The following is a 27,042-nucleotide window of genomic DNA, read 5'->3' on the forward strand; positions in this document are numbered from 1 at the left end:
CTTTTGTCGGGTGAATGCAGCGTCGCTGTATCGCAAGAGTGGAGGAACCCTTTTGTTGGGTGAGTGGAGCGTTGGGGGTGCAGCCGAGGGGCCCTCACCTGTGGGGGTGGGAGAGGCTTGTTCGCGCCGCCTCTCCCTCCCAGCGCACCCCACGCCGACACCTGGCGTTGATATCCGTGATGTCCGGACCAGGCGATAAGAGGGGGGGGTCGGAGGCAGAGGCAGAGGCAAGACATCCCCCCCCCGTGGCCTGCAGGGCGCCGCTTCAGGCCCGAACGGGGAGCTCATATCAAGCCGGGGCCAGACCAGGAGATACGAGGGGGGGGGGGGGGAGGGGGTGTCGGTGGCATGTGCAAGACATCCCCCCCCGTTGTCGCAGCCATTATCTAAGAAAGAAGAAGAATCCCGTCGGCCTCGGCTCCTCTCCTTGCCCACCTTATGGGATGACCTCCCCGGTCGACGGCTGCCAGCAGGACTCGCCCTACACGTGCCGAAGGCCTCGTCTTCCGGATGGGCGTAGCCGCGAACCTGTTGCACTTCGGGAGTTTCCGGAATGGGGGTAGGTATCTGCTGATTTGTATTTATTTCATGTTACCGTTATTGGGCGTGGCGGGCGATGGGACAGACATGCTTGGAGCAGTGGGGGGGTGGCGGAGCCTAGCTACCTTGTGGCTGCCGTAACGTCAAGCTTGGCTTCTTTCACCACTTTCATGTTTCTTATTTTTAGCGAAGTCAAAAACTCATCAGAGGCCTACTGATTTTGTTCGATTTCTTTCCCTTCCTTTTCAAGTGTGTTTCATGCTAAAGTTTCTGTTTAACAGGATACAGGGATTACTTCGTATTTTACATATGTCTTCTTTATTAGGGGTTCTCTCCGGTTGAGTCAGATGATGTACCTCTAATAAATGGTCCGGGTGGAACTAGTTTCTCAATCAGTGGGGAGTAGATGGGCATGACAGATTACAACGGGGGACAAAGGTCCGCATTACCCTTCCTTCACTACTTGCAAAGACTAGACAGAATATTTCTATTCCACGTTATTTGCAAACAGAGAGTACCTCGAAAGAACTATTCCTTGAACAATAAATGTCCAGCCAATCAATTTATTTATTTTATTTTTATTTATTTTTAATATTTATAAAGCGCAGCAAATACCCTTGGGCGTCTTGGCGCTGATAAATCATTTGTTTACATACGGAGCATGATGCTTTAGGCCGGATGAAGAAGCAGGCTGGCAAGGTGATATAGTTATTGAATAAACAACCAGGTCTTCAGGAGTTTACGGAACTGAAGGAGAGTGGTGCTTTGCCTGATGTTGAGCGGCAAGGTGTTCCAGAGTCTGGGTGCCGCCACCAGAAACCGACGGTCTCCCCAGGTAACGGTTTTGGTGCGAGGTACAACCAATTGATGAAGAGTGGCTGATCGTAAAGCTCTGGTGGGTTTGTGGAGTTGCAATTGTTCCTTAAGAAAGTGTGGTCCTTGATTGTTGAGAGCTTTAAACACAATGCAGAGGGATTTAAAGTGAATTCTTTTTTGTACAGTGAGCCAGTGGAAGTCTGTAATATTTTTGGAGATGGATTCGAACTTTGTTTTACCTGAGAGCAGACGTGCCGCTGCGTTTTGTATTGTTTGTAGTTTTGTGATTACTCTGGTTTGAGCATTAAGAAATAGCCCATTGCAATAGTCCAGAGATGAGAGGACAAGGGCAGTGACTAGTGTCTTAATGGCAGAATCAGGGAGAAAAGGACGTATCTTCCTGATCATTTTTAATTTCAGGTGTGCTGTAGACACTGTTTTATTAGCATGGTCCAGAAAAATAAGACCGTCATCGAAGATGACTCCGAGGTTCCTAACCTTGGTAGTAGGTGTGGGAGGGGTACCAAAGGTTTCAGGCCACCAACTGGTTGGCCAAGCTGGTGACAGGGGTCCAAAAATGAGTACCTCGGTCTTTTCTGAATTTAACTTTAGGCAGTTGGTAGCCATCCATTCTCCTATGTCTAGGAGCCCCTTCTTAAATTTATCGGCTATTTGTTCTCCGTTCCCTTTGATTGCCAACACTAGTTGGGTGTCGTCGGCATAGGAAGTTAGGCTCATCCCATGTGCCTTGATGGTATTGGCAAGGTCCGACACATAGATGTTAAAAAGTGTCGGACTCAGGGATGAGCCTTGGGGAACTCCACAGGGAGCGGAGAGTTGGGCCGATTGAAAGGGACCTAGAATGACAGCCTGTGTTCTTTTGTCAAGGAAGGACGCAATTAGGTCTTTGGCAGTGTGGCCAATGCCACATCCCTGGACACGGTCGACCAAGGTATTGTGGTCGACCGTGTCGAAGGCCGCCGATAGATCTAGCAGAACCAGTATGGCGGTGCCACCTTGGTCCCTGATTACCCTGATGTCGTCGGCGGCTTTGATCAGGGCTGTTTCTGTGCCATGGTGTTTCCTGAACCCAAATTGCGTTCAATCAATCAGGCATGACGGATTACAACGGGGGTTGAAAGTCTGCATTACCTATCCTTCACTATCTGCAAAGGGAGACAGAATATTTCTATTCTTCTCTGTTTGTAGACAGGGAATATCTCAAACAGCAATAATCGATAAAAAAATTAGTAGGATTATAACAGTTTAATAACTTATAAATATATACATCGCAACAAAAACAGTAAACACCTTAAAACATTTTTTATTAAAACAGAAGCAACAATGACAACTAACAGTAGTGATATCCTGGGTGGGTGATGGAACTGGGATTGTTAATGGAAAAAGATCTACAGAGAAAACTATTGGTGAATTATACTTCTCCGGAAATTTAAAACTCACAAATGTTTTATTTGTGTAATCGTTTCAGGTCAAACGGATTGTGGGACAATGTTCACAATGGAAGAGTCACCAAAAGGCATTTGGATCGATGTTGCAGCAGGCTGCCATGTATATAGTTATTTAATAAAACGTTTTACCCTGTTACTTTGCTGGTGTGTTGTATATATTTATAATATTTGCATAGGGTTTGTCGTTATTTTGGGCGGGGTGGGGTGGGTGGCGGAGCCGAGCTGTCTTGCAGCCATCATGGTGTGGAGCTAAGTTCATCTCACTAGTTTTGTATTTCTCATGAGGGGTTGTTCTTAATGTTTCTATTTTAGCGAGGTCAAAAACAGATCCCATTAGTGGCCTACTGATTTTGCTCGATTCCTTTTGTTTTTTTAAACAATTTTTCACTATCTGCAAAGACTAAACAGAGTATTGCGACTCTGTGCTTGTTTGTAAATACAGAATGAACCAAAGAGAACCAATTCTAAAACAGTAAATGCTTGGATAGCAATCAATCAAATAGAGAGAGAAGCAGGCACGATGGATTACAACGGGGGCAAAGGCCTGCGTTAACTACCCTTCACTATCTGCAAAGAGAGAGTACTGCTAAGAGAAAAGAGGGGGGGGGGGAGGGGGGGCAGCGTTCAAAGCACATCAGCGTGCATAAACACGAAAATGTTTTTACCTATCATGTACTTGACATTTGACAGCTTTTGATATTTGCTATTAAAAAACCATTGAAATTCAATGAAAAAACCATAGGTTTTAGCCCATATATAGTTAGGGATTAGCATTTACAAAACCTTATTTTACTCGCATAAAACCATGGAAATTCGCATATATAGTTAGATGCGCTAACTATATATCGCGCACCCGCAATCCACTGCTGGTGATGTCACATATTACATCATTCATGACATGCTCAGTGACATCACTGATGACATCTCAAATGACATCACTGATGACATCTCAAATGACATCACTGATGACATCACTGATGACAAAATCCAGTGACTGTATGTTTCTGTAAAGTTAAAATATGTCTTACATATTGAAGAATGAGTGGATGTATAAGTGTCTGGATGAAGGATTTAGTAGGTGCATGACTGACTGTATGAGTGAGTGATTAAATGCGTCTCACTGAGTGAATGGGTTAGTGACTAAACTGTCTTAATTTGTACATCATTATGTCTGTTGTTCTGTAAACTGCTGCATGTGTTGATCAGTAGCTATATGAGTAACTATATCGGTTATTGATTGGTTGTCCAAGTATTTGTATGGGAGACTGAGTGTGTGTGGGTGACTGGGAGGTGTATGACTTTGTGCATAGATGTGTGAGCAGTTGATTCACTAGATGTATGGGTTAAAAGTGCATGTGGAAACAGCTGTATGGGCGGTTGACTGTGTGCATGAGTGTATTGGTGAGTGAATGGATATCTCAGTGCTACATGTCAAAGTAAGTACATATGTAAAACACAGTACATGTGAGAGTTGACATATATAAATAACTGTGCATAAGAGCCAGTGAATGTGTGAGTGGCTGTATGGATCATTGTGAACTTGTATCAGGGATTGTATAAGAGAGTAAATATGTGTTAGTATATGTTTGAATAAGTAAGGTGTGTATAACTGTATAGTAGAGGAAATGGAGGTGTGACTGATTCTTTGCATGACTGACTAGGTGTGTGAGTAACTCCATGGATGAGTGACAGTCTGTGAGTTTTTGTTTACACTGAGTGTATCTAAGGTTATATTAGAGTCTGAAGAGGTTAATCGTATTATCACATGAATGATGTCAATAGTGATGTGCTCAGTAATGTCAAATGAGATGTCAAATGAGATGTCATCAGTGATGTCATTTGGGATGTCTTCAGTGATGTCATCAGTGATGTCATTTGAGATGTCATCAGTGATGTCATTTGAGATGTCATCAGTGATGTCATCAGTGATGTCACTGAGCATGTCATGAATGATGTAATATGTGACATCATCAGCAGTGGATTGCGGGTGCGCGATATATAGTTAGCGCATCTAAATATATATGCGAATTTCAATGGTTTTATGCGAGTAAAATAAGGTTTTGTAAATGCTAATCCCTAACTATATATGGGCTAAAACCTATGGTTTTTTCATTGAATATATATATATATATATATATATATATATATATATATATATATATATATATATATATATATATATATATATATAGATAGATATATATATATATATATATATATATATATATATATATATATAGATATATAGATATATATATAGATATATACACATATATATAAAGGCACCCTGTAACAATCTGTTGTGACATCTAGATCTCACCCTGTAACAATCTGTTGTGACATCTAGATCCAGTGTTAGGCCCAGACGATTGAAACTTGTTTTTCTACAAAGACATTTGTTTGGCAAGACCAAGTGTGACGTCGCCCTTTCTTCACAACGCAACAGCATACAGGCTTCTCTTCACATTGTCTACCTGTTCCACAGGTGATTAGTGTAAATAGAGTGCAGTGTTAAAGACAGTGTGTATTGTGCACAGTAAAGGCCTAAACTACAAGGAGGACATCTATAATCATCGCTTACTTCTGGGGAAGGCCCATGGGAATCTACATCACTAAACGCTTCAAACAGATTGATTCTGTTCATAGTATGTGTAGCTGTAGATACAGATGCTCTACATAGACTACGAAGTAGTCCGTCTTCAAGGCAGTGTTTATCGAGTAGATAATGCAGATGTTCCAAAAAGTGTCCTTAGGACAGCTTGGGCAACCAAAGCCTGTTGAAGTTGAAGGATGTCAACCCAATAATGCCTGGTAAAGGTATGTGGTGTTAACCAAGTAGCAGCATTGTAAATACCAGTTAAAGGAATGTACTCTAAATAACTCATCTTGCACCCTTTGTGCATGTAGAATGGGCTCTAGGGAGCACAGGAGTGTGTACTTAGCCCAGGCAAAACAAGTTTGAATACACTTAAATATCCATCTGGCAGAGCCCCATAGGGTTTGTCGAAGGATTTTGAAAGTGGAGTAGCCTTTCTGAAGAGATTAGTCCTATCAATGTACATCAACCCTCTCTTACCAATGTGAGTGTTAAGGTCATGTTTCATCACTCACTCTTGCTGAGGAAAAAACACAGACATCTCAATGGTTTGATTCATGTAGAAAAATGGATCCACCTTAGGCGGAAATTTGGGTTGGTATGGAGAACGCCCCTATTTTTATGAATACAGCTTACAAAAACTACATTCCAATATAAAAACTGTAGTTGAGGTTCAAAAGAAGGACCTGTGAGTTGTGTAGAAATTACACCAACGTTCAAGGCAGGTGGTGGGGGCGTTTTTGAAGGTATTACCCTCTATAAGGCCTCCAAGTAGGCTTTTATGACTGGTATTCTAAATAGGGAAGAGTTGTATGTTTTGGAGGGACACTGCAACTGCTAAGCGTAGGCCTCCCTTGGGTAATTGTAGGAGGTAGGAAACAATGTTGTGACACTTTAAGAAGATCCTACTATTTGGAAATGCATGGATAAATATGTTCCACTTGCAGCATTGAAGGCAAAAGTAATAGGCTTGTGTACTTCCTGCAGGATAGCAACACATTACTCTTGAGAGGTTGAGATAACCAATCTCTTAAGAACTCAAGTGTCAAATTGTAAGGTTCAGCTGTTTGGAATCAGGCTGTTTCAGCTGACTCTAATGCTGGGTCTGCTTCTTGTGAGGGTTTATTGACATCTCCAGGAGCACAGAATATCTGTCCCAGGTTGGCTCCGTTTGGAGGAGAATCAAGGTCCCCTGCCACATCTTGCTAACCACAAATGAGATAAGGGGAAGAGGTGGAAAAGGATAGGCAAATATCCTTGACTAGTTCACCCACAGTGGATTGCACGTGGATGGAGAGTGCCTGGAGACAAAGTTTTGGGATTTTGCATTTTCTGGAGTGGTCAACAGGTCTGTTTGAGCCTCCAACTGTTGGAAGAAGTTGTTGAGGGCTTGTGGGTGGAGTTCCCAAGTGTGGATTTGTTGTTGCGTCTTTCTCATCAGGTCTGCACAATTGTTCTCCTCGCCCGGAAAGTGATCCGCTGGTAGGTTAATGTTGTTTCGGTTGTCCCATGCCAAATGTGTTGCGCAGGCTTAGAGATCTGAGGAGAGTGTGTTGTGCTGCCCTGCATTTAAATGTAGAACATGGCTGTCATTTCTCTATATTCAGCAGCACTGTTTTCCCCTGTATAAGAGGGAGGAATGTATTGGGGGCTAGTCTGATGTTTTGAGCTCCAGGAACTTTACGTGACACCCCTTGTGCTGAAGAGAGCAGAGGCCCTGGCCCGTCAGTTCAAGGTGGTCAGCTCCTCACCCCATGAGATGCATTGGTGGTGATGGTCCCTTTTGGGGAGGGTTCTTAAAACGGTCTGCAAAGCAACAGGTTGTCATTCCTCCACCAAAGCAGAAAGTAGAAAGCCCTGGTCGTTACCAACACTAGATCCTCCCAATGACCTTCCGGCAGTTCCCACTGCCTTGCAAGACATTTTAGAGGAGGGGCATGTGCAATCTGGCATACAGTACAACTGCTATGCATAAAGCCTTTGTTTCCAATAATTTCAATACAGCTTGAACAAGAATTGGACGACGTGTCTAAAAAATAAGCAGCCAGTGTAGGAATGTGGTCACCCACTGGTCATCCTGGTATGCCCCCCACTCATGGTGTTCAGGAATGACCAGAGGAAGACATTAACTTGCGGAGGCTGGAGATGCAATTTTTTTAGTGAGGGTAAAACCAAGATTGTGAGGCACAGACCCCTTTTTGAATGTGTACTATACTTTGCCGTTTGGAGCTGTTGTAGTCATATAACCATGGACAGACATGAATGGCATTTCAGCCCACATGCGGAGCTACCACCACTAAGCATGTTGTGAACACCCTTAAAGCTGCAGTAACTGCAAAGGGTAAAAGCACAAAGCAAAGATATTGATGACGCGCTATGTGAATTGAGGTATAATAGTACGAGTCTTTCCGATTCAGTTGCCTTGGCATGGTAGGGGACAATTTGAAAATGTTCAAAGAAGATGTACCTGTTCAATGGCAATGGTCAAGAATTGACCAGAGTGAGCAGTCCATTATGGGGGTTTTAAAGTACAGGGAATGCACTACCACCATGCTGCGTCGGAATGCAGGTACTGGTTTTATTAAGCTCTTTTGTAAAAGCGCCTGAACCTCTTACTCCAAGAGCTTAAGGTGGTTTGAAATCAGGACGTGGTGGCAGAATGGGACGTTGTGTCAACTATTTCCTTGTCTCCTGTCTCATCGAGCGCTATCGTAGAACAAGGCCTGCTCGATTTGAATCTTTTTGTGTGTTTGCTTTCTCCAGTTTTTATTTGCCTTAGCTTTATGTTACAAGTATTGCATGGTTGCGAGGGAGCCTGTTTCCTGGGTAGCTTTTTAAGAAGGCATAGAGCCCATCCACGCAGCTTGTAATGAGGTCAGTAGAAGACCACACTACTCATTATATTTTACCTTGTATGCTCTTAGGTGCTGTTTGTGGAGATGCCTAGCTTCAGTCTCTTCTGCGCCATAGTAGAAGTGGGCAAGCGCTGCTCTGCAAGGCATGCTGTATTCAGTTATGGACATGAAGCTCTGCCCATTTTCTGCCCATCTTTTCAATTGACTCCTGCTACTAGTCCGTCCTTAGGACCGACTTTTCTACATTTGCAACCTCCCAGGAGGACTGGCCCTTTAACTTGAGTTGTTACAGGGTATGTTTTATTTACAGCCTGTGAGCACTATTTTCTTTACTGATTTAATCCTATTGCAGGCACAACATGCTTTGATGCAAGGGTGCCTGCTTTGCCTCCGGGCGCCCACTTTTACATTCATATTATCAATGAGGGCAAAATTGCACCTTTTTATCTACATTACTATTTCTTTTTTAGCAGTGAAGCAAGTTTTTACTATTGAGGCAGCGTGCCTTTTATTTCTTCTGGAGTCTCTTTATGTAGGCTCGACTATTTAATGTTTTTTGTTTTACAGTGCACCATGCCACGCTTTTGCTATAATGGTGGCCGTGCCCCTTTCTTTAGACACTGTTTGCCTTATTGAGCTTATTGTCAAGCTCTGTACAGTGAGCCTCATGTAAAGAAAGGGGCACGGCCGTCATTAAAGTGAAAGCACGGCATGGAGCGCTATTACAAAAAAAAACATTTGTTTGTGACGTTCACAAACAAATGCTTTTTTTTGTAGAAGCGGCCCATGCTGTGCTTTTACTTTAATGGCGGCCGCACCCCTTTCTTTACACGTGGCGTTATATTCACTTTTTTGGAGCCGCTTACACAGCTGAGTACCGTCCTTTAGCACATGGGCCTCCCCTGCAGCAATTCTCCACCCCACCGCCTCTCTTTCAGTATGCTTGGAGTGAGGTCTCGCATTTGCGAGTTTGAGCTATTTGCGTTGTAAATGACGCCTTTTATTTACGTGTTGATTTTTAAACAGATAAATAAATTACATTTTCATTTACAATGCCAATAGCTTAAACTCTCGCAAATGCAAGACTTATTGCATTGTAAATGCTTGTTACTCTTTTTATGTCTTTGCTTTCTATAGTTTTTATTTGCCTTAGCTTTTTGTTCAAGTATTGCACAGGTGCAGAAAAGCATGTTTCCTGTGTATACAATTGTTGTACCACAGTTTGTTTTCCATTTACCCTCATGTTTCGAGGCGAGCACTGTAGCAGTGCTGGGTTTTAGACACACCCCTGACGCCCCACATGCCTATGAAAAGCCCATCCCCACCTGTCCGCGCCTGGACCGGGCCCAGGGCCTACCCTCCTGGCTGGTTGAACACCGAGGGCTGGATGCAGACAAGTTATTCGAGGGAGGCCCTGTTGGAACTAAATCCACTAGGTAAGAATCCGATTTGCCCCAAATCTTGCCTGGCTGTCTTAGATGTCTTAGGAGATACCTGTTGTGTTTGTAAGACCAAATGTATTCATGTGAATTTTCATGAGGTTTTGTCAACGTCTTCCTTTGGGACCAGGTCCATCAGACTCTCCCCTCAATCCTAGTCATAAGATCAAATGTACATTGATAAATGCCAGAGCTTTAGTAAACCATCATCTGGAAGTCGCTGGGATGATTGACACACATCAATTAGATTTTAACTTTGTGACGGAAACCTGGGCGGACCGTTCTTCAGGTCCGGTAATGACTGCAGTAGCCCCACCTGGCTACACTATTCATAAGCAGGACAGAGAGAATAAAAAAGGATGAGGCTTGCGGTATTTATCGCAATGCTTTTTCAGCTGTGTTCACCTCTGCTCCTAGTTTCGAGTATGAAGGTTTGGTATTTTTGCCCTAGAACCTCTGTTCTTTGGGCCCGATGTGACTTGTCATCTTCATCCTGGTCTATTACTCTACTGTTATGACAGTGTTTTGATCTGTTGTTTGAGTTCTAACTTTCCTTCACCTTTTTGCGTTGTTGTTTGCTCTACATGCCTGTTTCTTCCTTATCAATAGTAAAGCGCTCCTATACTCCCAGGGGTCATGTCCACACTATATAAAACCATTAACTTAAATAAATAAATCAAATTAAAACTCAGTCGCTCAATAGACTCCTGCTGTTTAGACCACCAGGACCAAGAGCCCATTTTCTTCATGCTAGCGGTCTTCCTCTGGAATCTTCCCTACTTATATCAGATTTTACACAGTTGGGCGATTTAAATTGCCACTTAGAGATTTACAAGGGCCCTGACACATTTATTTATTTAGTGTTTTATAGAGCGCGAACCAGACCTGTGAGGGTATCAGAGCGCTTTACAGTAGTAACAGGTGGGATACAAAGACAAAGGGGGGGAAGAGATCCGAAATAGGGAACAGAGAGATACAGCATATGGTAAAGCAAACAATCATAGTATCCGGCTACATTTTGGGGTGGGAACAAATCGATACATTAAGCTAGAGAAGCAGTCTCAACACCCAAGAGGTTTGTTCGGAAGTGCCGGGTGGGTAACGTAAGGAGAGAGGGCCAAGGGATAATGCTGTAACGATAGGAGAAGTCCGGTTACGGAGGTGATTGTAATGTGAGCATTAGGAGAGGAATTTGCCCATTAGGAAAGTTTTGGCCTCCTTTTTGAAGTGAGCTAGAGACGGTATACTTCTGATGGCGGGTGGGAGTAAGTTCCATATTCTTGGGGCAGCCCCAGAGAAGGCCCGATTGTACGTTCCTTTTTTCTAGAAGCATGCAGGTTGGACCGGGAGTTTTTGTCTCCTCAGGATATCACGAGTTTTTGGGCGAGAAAAGCAGGGGACTTGGAATAAAGAGCCTTGTGGGTGATGCAAGCCAGCTTAAATTGGATTCTGGCCTCGAGAGGAAGCCAGTTCAGAGCTTTGAGGTGGGGCGAGATATGGTTGAACTCCTTAGAGCCAGTTAGCAGTCAGACGGCGGCGTTGAGGCAGGCTTTCAAGGGTGTCAGAGAGATCTTGGGTAGGCCTTCGAGGGTGGAGCAACCATATTCAAGCCTAGAGATGACTAGAGCCTGAATTGCCGATTTTAGAGCTGGGGTGTTGAGGAATGGTTTCAGGTTTCTTAGGTAGTTCAAGTGAAATCTGGCAAATTTTATGGCCACGCATGTTCAGGTTACCTGTAAGGAAATTCCAAGGGATTTAGCAGAGTCCACAATGGTAGGAGAGCAGTTTAGCGCTGTGATATCCTTGATCCAATCTTTGAATGTCTGTGTTGGCGTTTAGTGGTGAAATTAAGAGGAACTCCGTTGTTTTAGCGTTGAGTTTAAGCTGGTTAGATGTGAGTCAGTGAACAGTCAGCTTCAGGGCTTCACTCAGGGAGCGAATGTCCTCTGGAGAAGAGATTTTGATGTAGACCTGTGTGTCATCAGCATACATATGGTAGGAGATATTGGCGGTGCGCAGCATCTCAGAGTAGTTCATGGTAAAAATTGAAGAGGGTAGGGGACAAGGTTGATCCTTGAGGGACTCACACTGTGATCGGAGAGGAAGCGGATAGGTTGCCGTTGATCAGGACTCTCTGTGGGCGGTTCTGGAGGAAGGACCTAAACCAAGCAAGAACAGTGCCATCTAGGCCCATCCTAAGTTTGAGGCGATCAAGGAGAATTTTGTGGTTAACCATGTCAAAGGCCGAGGATAGGTCCAGGAGGATCAGGAGACAGGTTTTGCCTTGGTCAAGGGCTTGAAAGGCATCATCCAAGATGTGGAGGAGTGTGGTTGCCGTGCTGTGCCTGGGTCTGAAGCCGTATTGCAAGTCGTCCAGAAGGTGGAAGTTGGTGATGTGATGACTCAGCTGCTGTTGTACACAATTTTGCAGCACTTTAGCTAGGGTGGGATGTTTGATATAGGTCTGTAGTTGTCAGGAGAGGCAGGATCTAGCGTAGTTAAAAAAAAAAAAATGGGGACAACCTGACCAGCTTTGAGAGAGTCAGGTATCGATCCCTGTAAGAGGGAGGCGTTGATTATTGTAGTCCAAGAAGGGATGACAGCCTGAAAGGCAGCGGCAAGGCAGTTTGACGGGAGAGGGTCATTGAAGTGATTGTTCCGGCTTAAAGAGGATAGAATTTTTTGAGACAGAATGTTCATCATAGACTTTAAAGTTGGACCAGAACGCTCGGTTTTTGAGAGAGGTCTGGGAGAGCAGCGTGGAGTCAGGAGGTAGAGCAGGTGGTATTAGGGAATAGGTAGCAGACATGAGTTCCTTTCCTAGGGCAGAGATTTTATCACAGAAGAAGGAGGAGAATTGCTCGCATGGGATTGGAGATATAGGGGTTTCTTTGGACGATTTAGCTAGTTTGTTGGATTGGTGTTTGACCAACTCGAATAATTTGCAAGGTCTATTCTTAGCGTTATCCATTTCTGTTCTGAAGAATTCTTTTTTAGAGTTGAGGATTTTTTTGTTATAGGCGTTTCTGGCCTGGTGGAGAAGTTTAAGATGGGCTGCTAAAGGGTGCTTTTTCCAGTTTTGTACTGTTTGCCGGAGGGACCTCCTCTCGTTGTTGAGGGATCCGTTGAACCAGGGGTTCCCGTCTTTGATCTGGGTTCTTTTTAGTTTTAGAGGAGCAAAGTCATCGATAATGTTGGATATAGTTTTGGAATAGTGTTCAGTGAGGTTGTCGACCGTGGTGCGGTGGGGGGGACGGTCAGTTTCACAGCGGGCAGCCAATTTTTCGTGGTCAAGGTTCTTGGTGTATCTGATCCATCTTTTGGGGATCACCGGTAGCGGTGTCCATGTCTTGTGAGTGCCAGGCATAAGGAAGGTGATAGCGTGGTGGTCAGACCAGTCGCAATGATCTATGGAGATGAGTTTGACCGCAGATTCCTTAGAGATGATCCAGTCTAGAATGATACCCTTCGAGTGAGTAGGGAGGGATCAGGCTTTGGTAAGGGCTTGGTCGGCCATAAGTCTCTGATGGCGTTGACCTGCGGGTCCTTCGGGCCATTCCAATGTAAGTTAAAGTCTCCAAGGAAAATGTCATTGGAGTTATGGGAGGCCTTGGCTGTGATGATTTCCTTGTGGTAGTCTGTGAAAGTGTCATTCTTGCCTGGGGGTAGTAAAAGATGTTCAGTCTGCACTGTAGGGTAGTGGTGTTGCAGACGGAGAGAGCAAGATATTCGCAGGAATCTGTAGGTTCGGCCAGAAGTTCAGTAATAAGGAGGTTGGAGCGGTAGATGCAGGCAATACCTCCCCCTTTTTTTGATTGCCTGTCCAGTCTTACGATGTGATAGTGGAGAAGTGTGGCTCACTGGTTAGAGCGGCAGACTCTGAAGCAGAGATCAGGCCCGAGACCAGGGTTCAAGTCCCGACGCGGCAGGGTCTTGGGCTCAATATCCGCGGACTCGATAATTCGCGCCTCTGCGCCTACTCGAATCATGGGTCCCACCCTGCAACTCTGGGCAATAGCTTGCTTAATCTCCACAACGGCCCCTAAAACACTGGAATGCCTGGCTTCACCTTGGGGGTGCCCAGGAGGGGCATCTCACAGAGAGAGCCAGGAAGGGTTCCACAGCGTTATACAGCGCCGGGACGCCCCGTTGGGGCATCTGTGCGCTTTACAAATATACACTACACTACTACTACTACACTACAAAGTTGGGCGGGACTAGAAGGTCTAGGCTGGGCGATGAAGATTCATTTAGCCAGGATTCTGTCAAGATCGCCAAGTCTGCGTTTAGGTTCAGGATGAGATTGGCGACATCAGAGGCATGCTTTACCGCAGAACGGCAGTTGATAAGGAGACCGGATAAAAGGGGGATGTGATGCGTGTCATGACTAGGGGCAGAGGTAGGGACTAGTGCTAGGTTACTGTTGACTATCCCTCTGTTGCGGGGTGTACTGATCTATTGGGGTTGATATCAACCGTGTGTATAGGTTGTTCTTTCCTCGGGTCAGATGGGCATGAGGTTTTAAAGCTAACGAGGAGGTCCACAATTTCTTCCAGAGGGCTTGTCGTTGCAGGGGTAGGTTTGTAGGTTAGGAGAAGGGCCAATACTTCTTCCTCTGCGAGGTGGCAGGGCTGCCTGCGAGGGCGCAAGTGACTCCGGGATAGCGGAAATGGGTGGAAAAGGGGTTTGGAGGGGGAAGTGTGGGGGTGGGTAGAGTTCTGTGAGAGCCTGAAATTTGAGTGTGTGAGCTTGGTGAGGTGCAGGAGGTTCTTTAGGTCCGTGATGGACTTGTGGATGTTCAAGGTGAATTAGGTAGCTTTGAGGTGCAGAGTGTTCAAATCCCTAAAAGAGGGGTGTTCTTGCGGGCAGGGGGCCGAAGGTATGGGGACGGAACTGGTGGAGTGTGCAGCAGGTCTAGTAGTGAGGCTAGGTCGACCAGAGTCATGAGTTTCTGTATACACTTCTTGATAAAATGTCTGGATTTGGTGTAGAACAACGTGTGGTTGGGCCAACCAATAGTACAGGACATACCCTAGATGGTATTTCTTCCAAATGTACATCTTTACTTTATTTGAGTTTCATATAGCGCTGGCTAGACCTGGAGGTATCAGAGCGCTTTACAAAGGTTTCCACAAAGTTACACAATTACATCAGTTACCAGTTACATCATTTTCTATAAAAACATTTCAAGAGTGTAAAGACGAGATAAATGGAGCTTAAGAGAGAGGGGGTAGGGTAAAGGGGTAGGAGGGAAATGGGTGGAGAGACGAGGTAGAGTCTGCCCAAAGTTCGGCTGGGTAGGTGACGGCAGAGGTGGAAGTCCACAGCCCATCTCCTCTATAGCTATCAGGTAGCTCCACCGGGCATCGGCCAAATAGCTAGGACTCAACGGAAAAACATTTAAAAAGAATAGGGGACGAAAAAATGGAGCATAGAAGGGGAAAGGTGGTAGGGTACAGGGGTGGGAGGGAGAAAGTGAAGGCAAGATGAAGGAAGTTCTGCCCAAAGTCCGGCTGGGTAGGTGACGGCCAAGGGGGCCATCTCCTCTTTACCTATCAGGTAACTCCACCGGCCATCGGCCAGAAAACTAGGTCTAACGCTTAACATAAGGAAACATTGTGTTACAAATTACAAAAATTATCACATTAATTACAAAGAGGTTACAAATTTAATACAGGAGTTATTAGCGACCATGAAAAACAAGAACCACAGAAAAGAGAGGGGAAAAAAGAAAAGGGCCTGGGAGAGCAGGGAGTCCATGGGAGGGAGTCAGCAGTGGAGAAAGATACAAGACATACGTCCGAGGTCCGTATTGGTAGGTGATGGTCATAGCGGTGTGCCAGAGCCTGTCTCCCCTATAGCTGAATGCGCAGCTCCACCGGAAATGGGTCATACATTTCGGGGTCTGCCGTATAAAGGTGAGAATCAGGAAGGGACCAAAAGTCTAGAGTCCAGAGATGGGCTGGTGGAGCTGGTGTGGGTGGTAGGATAGGCTTGACCAGGTAACATACATACCTTCTGAAAGGCAGCGCACAAGAGCAGGCAGCGCTTAGGCTAACAGTAGCACGATCGCTTATTTTAAAAAGTCTCGTTTTGTATTTCATTTCGTCTTTGTTTAATTTTACCCTGTTTTTAGGTAAAGACTCGGCCCTCACTTGCACTATAATCGGTTTGAGCACCGCACTTGGCGGGTCCATTTTCACTCGTTCAGAACTCTTAGAGAACTTGCAGCGCCATCTTGGGGGTAATTATTGCGCGCTCGGCGGCGCCATTGTGGTTAGCGTGCTAGGGGTTGACTGTGAACTACTTAAGGCGAGCAGTACCTGAGAAACGGTGCTTGACCAGGTAACATACATACCTTCTGAAAGGCAGCGCACAAGAGCAGGCAGCGCTTAGGCTAACAGTAGCACGATCGCTTATTTTAAAAAGTCCCGTTTTGTATTTAATTTCGTCTTTGTTTAATTTTACCCTGTTTTTAGGTAAAGACTCGGCCCTCACTTGCACTATAATCGGTTTGAGCACCGCACTTGGCGGGTCCATCTTCACTCGTTCAGAACTCGTAGAGAACTTGCAGCGCCATCTTGGGGGTAATTATTGCACGCTCGGCGGCGCCATTGTGGTTAGCGTGCTAGGGGTTGACTGTGACCTACTTAAGGCGGCCATGTCTACGTGCAGCGTTCGCGCGCAGCGTGAGCTCGCAGCGTGAGCTCGCCGGAGTCACGCCAGAGTCCAGCCCGTCTGCGCCCGTCCGCGCTGAGGACGGGCTGGACGGCTGGTTGCCGGGTCGTTACGAGGACAAATCTACGGCTATCAGGTACTTGAGTCATGATCTCCTTAGGCTTAAACCACCCCAGCTCCCTTGTTATTATAAAATTTCAGCGGAGGATCTTCTACATCCCCTATTTTGCGGGTGTTCCCTTGCGGGTTCTGGAGGCCCTAGTCCCCCTTTGTCGCCTCACCCTACGGGACTCCATACTAACAAAGGAGGCAGCACTGTGAGAGAAAACGGCTTCCTCATCAATGCTCGCTCGCTTATTAAGCATAATATTGCCTTTAAGGACTTTGTGCTGGACAGAAAGCCCTCATGGGTATTCGTCACCGAAACGTGGGCAAAGGATTCGTCTGGCCCCGACCTTGTTGAGGCAGTACCAGAGGGATATTTCCTGGCCCGGATGGACAGAATAGGGCAGGTAGGAGGAGGGTTGGCTATCCTTTATAAGGATAGTTTTCAGTGTCACACCTTACCCTTAACAGACCCTCAGGACAACTTTCAGGCCCTCTATTTCTCCCTAAAGGGTGTTCATGAATCCCCATTTAACGGAATTCTGAGTTATCGTCCTCCCGGCCCTAGAGCTGATTTTGGGCAACAGTTATTTCACATCCTTGAACCTTACTTTGGCCGTGAACATCTAACAGTTCTGGGTGACCTGAACTTTCATTTAGAGAAGGTGGAGGTTAGTGATACTTTCATCCTGCTGGATGCCCTGTCCTCCTGTGGGCTGTCTCAGCTGGTGAGAGGTGCCACCCATCAAGCTGGTCATACGTTTGATGGGATTTTCTCCAATGACGTCAGGCTGACTGTAAAGGACCCCCTTCCCCTCTCTTGGTCGGATCACTTCGCCGTACCGATTGAAGTGACCTCTCTGATTGTCGACAGGAAAGAAAAGGTCCCGAGCAAAATGGAATCATGGAGGAATTTTACAAATATTTCTAATATCTCTCTTGCCCCCTGGATTTCTAGTTTGTCCACTCCCCAGGAGGCAGATGTCCATCTGGCGGTCTCGCAGTTTGACAATGCTGTTACTATGGCATTTGACGAACTGGCCCCTGCACGGTTGTGTTACTCGGCGAGGAAAAAAACGTCGGCTCTGTGGTTCTCTGAGCACCTAAGACTCCTTAGACAAGGAGACAGGAGCGTCTCTGGCATACCAGCTGGGATCTAAGGGATAAAGAGGCGCATAAGATCTTATTGAGGGGCTATAAGGCAGAGGTTATAAGGGTGAAACAGGAATATTTCACCGCTCTTACCATTTCACTCTCCTCCCCGAAAGAGCTCTTCAAGATTGTCGACTCTCTGACATCCCTGCAGACCCCAGATCCTGTTATTGCCTCCCAGCTACTTTGTAACAACATAGCGCTCTTTTTTCAGACCAAGATCGCGGATATCTACTCAGCTTTAGAGCTACAGAGGTCTATAACCTCTGAGCCCTCTTCCGCCGAAAAGTCTCCATTGGGACGCATGGCCTCCTTTCCTCCTCTCTCCCTCCAGGAATTAAAGAACCTCCTGGATAAAACCAGGTCTGGTTCCCCTTTAGATGCCTGTCCGCTTAAGATCCTCAAGCAGTGCAGGGAATCCCTCCTGCCCCCTCTTGTTGAGATCATGAACAAGGCTATGAGGGACGGCATCTTCCCTCAGCAATGGAAGAGGTCAGTGGTAAAGCCGCTGCTCAAGAAACCATCTCTTGATCCTGGGGTGTTAAAGAACTTCCGCCCTATTTCACTGCTCCCTGCTCCTGCGAAGATGCTGGAAATCCATCTTAATAAGCATCTTGCGGGCTTCGTGGAAAGCTCAGGTCAGCTGGACCACTCGCAGCAAGGCTTCAGGAGGGAACACAGCACCGAGTCTGCCCTCACCATAGTGTTGGATAATATCCGCACACGAGTGGATGGGGGTCAGACCACCCTCCTGATCCTGCTAGATCTCACAGCTGCCTTCGACACCCTTTCTCCCTCAGTTTTAACATCTCGCCTGAGGGAGATTGGGGTTGAGGGGTCTGCCCTGCGCTTGCTAACCTCCTTCCTCGATCAGAGAGAGCAGAGGGTGAAACTGGGGGACTTTCTATCTCCATCTCCGTCTGTGCAATGTGGGGTCCCTCAGGGGTCGGCATTAAGCCCGACCCTTTTTAACATCTATGTGACCCCACTTGCCAGACTCATAAGATCTTTTGGGATGGAGGTAGTTTCCTACGCCGACGACACCCAGATCCTCGTCTCTCTCTCCCAGTCGGCCAGTTCGGCTGCCTCCAACTTTAGATCTTGCATGGAGGCAGTCGCTCAATGGATGATTCACAATTCATTGAAATTAAACGGGGAGAAGACGGAGGTCATGGTGTTCGGAGGAAAGGAAGAGACATGGTCGGCGGATTGGTGGTCGGACTCTCTGGGAGCCTGTCCTGTCCCTGCTATATCAGCTAAATATCTAGGAGTTCTGATTGACCCCACCCTCAGCATGCGTCAACAGGTCAATAGGACAGTCTCAACCTGTTGGGGTATTATCCATGTATTGAGGAAGATCAGACACTATCTCTCTCAGCAGGCCAGAAAACAGATAGTGATTGCACTCATTGGCTCCCGCCTGGACTATTGTAATGCGCTGTATGCAGGACTAAACAAGGGTCTGCTGCAGCGTTTGCAAATGGTCCAGAACGCGGCGGCCAAATTTGTTTTAGACCTGCCTAGACGCGCCTCGGCCACATCAGCCAGAAAATCACTACACTGGCTCCCCATTGAAGACCGGATCCTCTTTAAAACATTGTGCATGACCTATGGGGCTTTGGCCAGAGGTAGTGCCACTGGGATCGGATCCATCCCGTCTCCCTATAGCCCCTCGAGGAATCTACGCTCTAGCGACAAATCTCTTTTATCAGTGCCCCGCATCCGTAGAGCTAAATGGGGTGGCAAAGCCTTCTCCACTCTGGCACCTAAGTGGTGGAACACTCTTCCGGGGGATCTTAAGTCCCTGCCCAACATGCAGTCATTCAGAAAGGCTCTGAAAACTCGGCTTTTTGCGAAGTCATACTCGTAGTTGTGTCCTGCCTTTCTATGTTTTGATCTGTTTTGTTAGGCGCCTTGATGCCTCCGGGTTTTAGTTGCGCACTATAAATTTTATTTCATTCATTCATTCAGGAAGGGGAGTGAAGCTTGCAGCCATCTTAAGGTCAGGCAAGTCGAGTCTGTTGATCTCCAAGACTCTGTAGTTGGTGTTGTCTCTAGATCTTATTATTGTTCCTCAGCTAAGCCCATCCATTTCCAATCTGGCAATACTTCCAGTAACAAAGTCAGATTATAGTGTGGTGCGCTGGGAAATCCCACTGCTTAATAAATCTGCCTCGGGAAGGTCAGAGGCTTGGCACTAGTTAAAAGTTCAGGAACTCAATTCGGTTTTGTTCTCTCCCAAATGACAGGGACAAATGAAGTGGATAAAATGTTATCCAAGTACTCAACCTGGCTGACAGCATCTGCAGACAAGCTGGCTCCGGGCATACAGAAAATTAAGGACTGTGACGAGAAAGGTGGATGAAGTGGTCACAGCATTTTAGGATAAACTAGGTTAAGGCTGCTAAGAGAAGGTTCTCTCAAATTCTCTATATTCCTTAGGTGCTAACAAGAAACAGGCAATCAAGTAAAATAAATACATTACTGTTACAAAACTACTTTTTAGCTTGTCACGAAATATCTTGCCTATGTTCCATCATAAATAGTTGTTTATGGTATTTTTTTAAATTAAAGAGGAAACCAAAACTAAATGTACCTTGGCGCCGGAAAAAATACAGATTGCTATTTAACAGATGAAAAGGAACATAGATGCTAGCTCCTAATCAACAAGAATGCAATCTTGATCAGCTTGCTAAATTTAAGTAATGGCCTTTTGGTTTTAATTTAGAATGAAAGGGGGGGTTACACAGTTTTGCAGCAACCACAGAGAAAGAACTGTCAACCAGTGTTGATCTGTGAAATCACAGTGCATTTAACAGTAGCAACTTTTCCAATCTCACATAGTTTATCAGAGAGTAGAAAAGGAAAGGCTTTGTTAGGGGACTAGGTTTTCCCCTGTACAGGGCTTTATGAACCAGGCACAATGCTTTGAAATTGATCCTGTGCTGAACTGGCAGCCTACAGAGCTTAGGTAGGCTCCCAAGATGTAACTGAATTTGCTGATGTTCAATATCAGCTTTGTTTCTACATTTTCAACCATTTCTAACTTTACAATGGATCTGCTCAGAAGTCCAAAATCCATCAATTTACAATAGTGCAATCTAGAAGACAAATACATTGAAGGCTTTGCTGAACTGAAATCATATGAATGATTCTCCTTAAAGGAAAAAGCACATTTTATTAACTGAGTCCGAATATTCAATCAATGTTACTGCAGCATCCATTTTGATCCCTAGATTTTTATACACAATTAACAGGATTTGGATTTTGGCCTAAAAAAAAGATGGCCTGATTCCAAAAAGTAGAATGGCAAAAGGAAGCATTCAGCTCTAAATTATCAGGGACCATTCAATGATGGAGCTTGGCCATAGAGTTTGGAAGATCAGCGGCTTTCTGCTTTGGCTTCCCAGTCTACCACAAAAAGCCTCTAGGTGTCTTATACTTACAGGAGCGCCCGGAGTCTGATCATTTGACAAGGGAGACATATTTTACATTGCATTATAAAACAAACCATTATTCTCTCATTAAACTTACCGCCAGAATTATTCATTGCCTGGAAGTTGTGTACTGCTTGATGCGAGTAGTAGCCGTCATAATAATTGGTTTGATTTTGTGCCAACTCAAATCCGCTGTCTTGTTGCATAATATGGTGTTCACTGGGATTCGGTGGATACTTTAGGTGCACTTGACTGTGATCGTCTCTAGGGCTATGCCGAAGAAAGCCTTTACTACTTGGCATATTGTAAGCTACCGCAAAACTGGGTGGTGTTGGAGGGCCACCTTTATTGGGGCCTCCAGTATGATGACTTGGAGATGTAAAACCAGGTGAAACAGTTTGTAGATGTGGGCTTTGAGCCATTGAAAACCCTGCAGGTCCTGCATGGTGATGAGGACTTGGGGAAGAAGGGTGCACTGTTGATCCATTTGGGTCGAGTGAAAAGTTTGAATTTGAAGTGTTTCTTTCATCCAGACTATACATTTGTTGAGGACTTGAGTTGCTTCCTTTAAAGTGTTGTCCAGGTGGTGACATGCTATTATATAAAGTTGGCCTGCAATAAAATGATAAGACCAACAATAGCTTACATAAATAAGGCAATCATTAATATAATGGATTATCCACTACTAAAAAGCTTCAAACTATTTAAAACATGGCAAATACATACATAATGTAAAGCATATAACAAGCCAGGTAGCTATTACACAAAGAGAAGTCAGTCATTTAAAGCCCTCCAATTCAAGGGAATTTCATCATACTTGTGCAACTGCTCCCATAATCCTTGGGAATTATATGATTTTGATAATTATGTTTTTCAACAGAGGAGAAATCCAGAAAATAGATTCCTTTGTCACTATACATGATTAACCCTCTTTATGGTATGCTGACATTGGCTGAGCCAGCCAGAATGTTGACAGTAGCTACTGTTTACCTGCATTCCCAGTTCAGGGGCAGGAACATTAAGAACAAAGCAGATGTGCTCATTCAGTTTTAGTGGTGAGATTAGGGAAATACACAATAAAAGGTTCAGCACCTTCCATTGTAAAGTGTGAAACACTCTTAATTGCCTTTGCCCTCAGCATGAGCCCAGGCCTTCAGCTCAGTCCATAACAAAGAGACTCTTAACCTAAATTACCATCCTCTGGAGGACATTACCACTGTTAGTGCAGTAGGACAATACATTAGTTCATAGATAACCCTTTGATTAACGAAACCACACTGTCAAATCTAATGATTGCCCTTTGTTCTATAAGGATGATTTGCTCCATGATAAACAGCCTGAGCATTCCAAACTATCAGCTAATTGTTAAATTAACATTGTAGACATCAGTTGCAAACCTCCTCCAATCTTCACTGAACCATAGTCAAATAGTATATAATATACCACGTTATGCGTTCAATCAACATTTTCATGCAATGATGAGCAATATATTAAAATACAGAACCTGTAAAAGGAAAGGTTACTTACCTGTAATCTAATTCTCATCCAAGGGAATCCTCAAAGTCATAGGAATTGAATAGTCCCGCTCACACGCAGGGAACCTGGAGCATTTTAAAACTGTATACATATTTTATTTATAATGTTTTATAAAATGCGGACATAACCATCACAGTTCAGAGCGCAGTACAAAGAGAGCTGATAAGGTTTACAGTGCACTAAAGAGATTTGTTACTTAAAATACGCTGTAGATGGAGTTCAAAGAGCAAGGTATAAAACATTTGTCAACAGTATCGAATAGGGTGAATGACAGTTGTAAAAGGGTTCGCTTGTAAGGCGTTCGAAGAGCAAGGCATAAAACAGTAGTATACAATATCGAGTAGGGTGAATAGCAGTTTCCAAAGAGTTCTCTTATGATACATGTTTTTATAGTAGTAAGACTTTGGTTTCTTTCTTGAACAGCCTGAATTAAGTAAGTGCTCTCGTTGAGGGAGGAAGAGAGTTCCATATATTTGGAGCAGATTCAGCAAAAGGGCAGCCTTGAGTTATCCTTTTTATGAATCTGGTAGGTTCTAGTAAGAGGGATTTAGCACTTTCGAGCCTCTTCCGCATCCTGGCAGCTTGATCCTATTCAAAACCACAGGGGATGCTGGACGGAGTGTTGAATATTGCAAGAACTCACACCCAGTCAACTGATCTGGGTTTAATTCATCATCATTCTTTAGCTCACTCCGCCACCCCAGTTCAGACATGGCCATATGCAAATCAGTCTGACCCTGTGCCTGATGATGGATTAAACCCAGATCAGTTGACTGGGGGTGAGTGCTTGCAATGTTCAACACTCCGTCCATCCTCCCCTTTGGTTTTGCTTTGTTCGCCCTACGTTGGAAGGGTATGCCCAGACGTGGGTCCCTTGCTCACTTTGCCACTGGATTCAAGCTAGCCTGGCTGATGATGGCTGATTAACCAGAAACCGGTCCCAGCATGCTTGCTTCCGGTCCAGGGAAGACATGGCTTGGCAGTTCGGGCTGGACTGTTCCTATGAGGCACAGGGTCAGACTGATTTGCATATGGCCATGTCTGAACTGGGGTGGCAGAGTGAGCTAAAGAATGATGATGGATTAAACCCAGATCAGTTGACTGGGGGTGAGTGCTTGCAATGTTCAACACTCCGTCCATCATCCCCTTTGGTTTGGCTTGGCTTGATCCTATTCACCCTATATTTTGGGCCATAATTGTGTAGAGCCTTGTGTTATGCATGCAATTTCAGTTGAATTCTAGTTTCAACTGTGAGCAAGTTGAGGGCTCTGAGTGATGGAGGGATACATTTGTAACATTGTGTGCCTATTAAAAGTCTTGCTGCTGCATTTATTGTTGCTTTCATTGGGGCTAGGCTGACTTTCGGTAGGCGTATGAGCGTAGATATGTATAACAATAATGTGTACCATAGTTCTTTTTATATATGTTTGCAGCCTAAAGAAGGCTAACAAGCATTTGCACGGCAATAGGTCTCACCTATGCAAGAGCTAAATTGAAAAGTGAGAAAACTTTTATACGTCTGATTGTGAAGTAAACTTTGAGCATTTGTTTGATGTATACAGGTTTTTAGGTCTAACCTGAGTAAGCAGGTTTTCGAAGTGCTACCCACAGGCTTTTTCCGGCCACCAGCTCGCTGTTACGCGCACAAGCGCGGGCGTCTCGCTCCGCCTCTTTAATGCTGCGCGTGCATCCCTCGCGTGCTTAGCACAGAGCGCGTCATCGCGATCACTTTCGCTTTCACCGCAATCGCGATCACTTTCACGGCTGCACGACGTTACTTTTACAGCCGCACAGCTAATGCTTGTTCCCTTTGTCTGTGGTATTGCACGGTCTTGCACACTCTCATGCCGCTTCTGCCTCTCTGCCATCTCCTACACTTTGAGGAAAGCGAATCCTTTGTCATAAAAAAGCTTCTAAAAGCTGCTTTCCCTTTTTCATGGCATCAGACATGAAAGCTAAGCTTTCTGATGAAAACTGCAGCTGACCTCTTTTTCTTTGGCTTTTCACGGCAATCAGCATTGTTCGTCTTGTTGGACGTGTGTCCCGGTTTGATGTTCTGCAGGAAGGATGCGAGGGCCCTGTAATGAGGCTCCGACTATAGACTTATTTTTAGCAAATGACAAGGATATGCTTCCTGACTTCAGCTCTGCGGAATTGTGCTTCCCCCTCCCAGCCATCATCCTGTCTTCAATTGTTGTTTAAGACAGGACACCCTCGAGAGATCCCCTAGAAGACCAAGTGCACCTAGCTGTGACCTGCAGAGTCACAGTTGAGATCGGAATTTCTTGCTTGTATTTTTAAGAAACCTTTCCTTAATTTTGTTACCCTTGAAAGAGATGTGTGTTCCAAGGCTAGGCATTGGGGGACTTGCTGATATCCAGCCTTCCTTTGACATTTTGCAGAGCACTCATCATTTTTATAACTTTGAAACCAGAGGTCCCTTTCCTTAATTGGCTACTTATATCAAATCTGCAGTAAAGAGCTTTGTGGAATCACGAAAGTGGGACGACAACTGCCCTAGTAATGTCAGGATAATCTTGAGGGCTGTCGGAATATTGTCACGGCTGTCCTTCAGATGCTTGAACATTAGTGAATGTGGACAAGTCTGAGAATAGTGACAGAAAGGTCCTGGGGAAGGTTGGAATTGAGTTTTTTATTTTATTTATAAAACTGTATAAGAATAACATGTTTTTACATATAGCTCTTTCTATCACATCCTCTGTCATGTCCTAGAGCTGTGAAAATCTACTGTTTTACCACCTTTAGTGCACCTTGCCCAGCCCAACCCTTGGTCACTTTCCCTTATCACAGCAAGCCTCGCTTTAACTCTGCACTGCTGAAGTTCAACCTATACCCCTCCCTTTCACACTGGACCGCTCGTCGCCCACACTACCACTCATCTTTCAACTTTACCGCCACAATACCTCTACACCTATCAACCATCATACCGTTCCTCTTCCTATTCCACTGGCAGTCTCTATTTATTACTCTGCTCCGTGCCACCTCAATATGACTACAACTCACCTCCACAATCCACTTCACTGCACATCTCTCTCGGTCCTCACTTACTGCTTACTTATATACTTACTGCTCGCCTTGCTACTGAGTCTCTAACCACGTGTTTGTACCACTGCACATCACATAGCACCTTCGTCTCTCCAAGTTGTGCTGCGCCTGCTCCAATACGGCAAATTGCATCACTAAACACTCCTGCAGCAGTGCTGGGCGCAGTGTCACTGGTAGCAGGTAGACGACCCCCATACTGCGCTACAGAAGCATTTGTCACTGACCTGTCATCAGTCACTCTATCTAATATCACTGTATCTCATCACGACCGCGCCCCCCCCTCCCCCCGCCCCCCCAACCTCGTAACTCCGTGATCCCTGCCTGCACCATTGGCAGGCTCTTCACAAGTATTTGTCACTGAGCTGGAAGAGCACTGATTAGCTCTAAATCTGAGAAAGCACAGGCACTCGAACAGTGTAAGCATTACACCCTATCACAGCGGCAGACCCTCAGTCTCTTCCCTCATGGTTTAACCAAGACTTGAGTTGAAAGCTGTTCTTTATTTGATATAGCTCGTGAATATCGTACAGAGGTGACTGTTTGGCTTGAAAGTGTCCACATCTTAAAGGGGAAAAACATGATACTTAGAATTAAAGATGGATCACCGTGAATAATTGATGTTTTCACCATGAGGTTTTGATTGACATCCAATAGAGAAGTTCTAAGCTGTAGTTGTCTAGGATGTCACACTCATCTTCGAGACAATTCCATATGATTGACACCCACTAGATAACAAGTGCCAAGGCGCAGCCGTCTCTAGGACGTCACTCTCACCTCCTAGATGAACAAGCCTTGGCATAGCCAATAAGTCTTGCTTTTGGGACCTTATAAGTATTTAGTTATGCAGCACATTATCCTTGGTGCAACAACATCAACAGTTGCATGGCTAAACACTTATAAGGTCCCAAAAGCGAGACCTATTGGCTATGCCAATGCTTGTTGTATTTGTGTACTGTTTTGAGGTTCAAATCATACAAATTACTTAGGATGGGGTTTCCAGCTGATAATAATGACTCAGTGGGGGTCCTCGGATTCCAGTAATAATTTAGCAGGGGTCCACAGACGACAAACTGTTAACCCCTCCCATGCTCATGATGAGCTCAGCTCATCATGAGCCACGGTTCCCATGTGCTCATGACGAGCTGAGCTCGTCACGTGGAACGCTCACATGTGGGGCTAATTCCCCTGCTGTGCTGAGCGTCCATTAAATGGGCGTGGTAGTGACGAGCTCAGCTCGTCATGAGCACACGAGAACCGTGGCTCATGACGAGCTGAGCTTGTAATGAGCACTGGGGCGCTGTGTGCAGCCCCCCTCTCCCCAGCACAGCAGGGGAATGTGCTCCACAGCCAAGG

At 45.2% G+C, this 27,042-nt stretch overlaps 1 protein-coding gene across 2 annotated transcripts in view; it reads right to left on the minus strand.

The window, feature by feature from the left end:
• ZC3H6 (zinc finger CCCH-type containing 6) overlaps positions 1-27,042 on the minus strand; it is a 361,631-nt gene that overhangs the window by 107,024 nt on the left and 227,565 nt on the right. For both annotated transcript variants that reach the window (XM_086927473.1, XM_086927474.1), the window contains one exon: positions 21,185-21,699. In XM_086927473.1, coding sequence (XP_086783599.1) covers positions 21,185-21,699 — 515 coding nt within the window. The remainder of the gene's footprint in view (positions 1-21,184; positions 21,700-27,042) is intronic.

The sequence above is a fragment of the Lissotriton vulgaris genome, chromosome 6 (assembly GCF_964263255.1).
Source record: "Lissotriton vulgaris chromosome 6, aLisVul1.2, whole genome shotgun sequence".
Taxonomy (NCBI): domain Eukaryota; kingdom Metazoa; phylum Chordata; class Amphibia; order Caudata; family Salamandridae; genus Lissotriton; species Lissotriton vulgaris.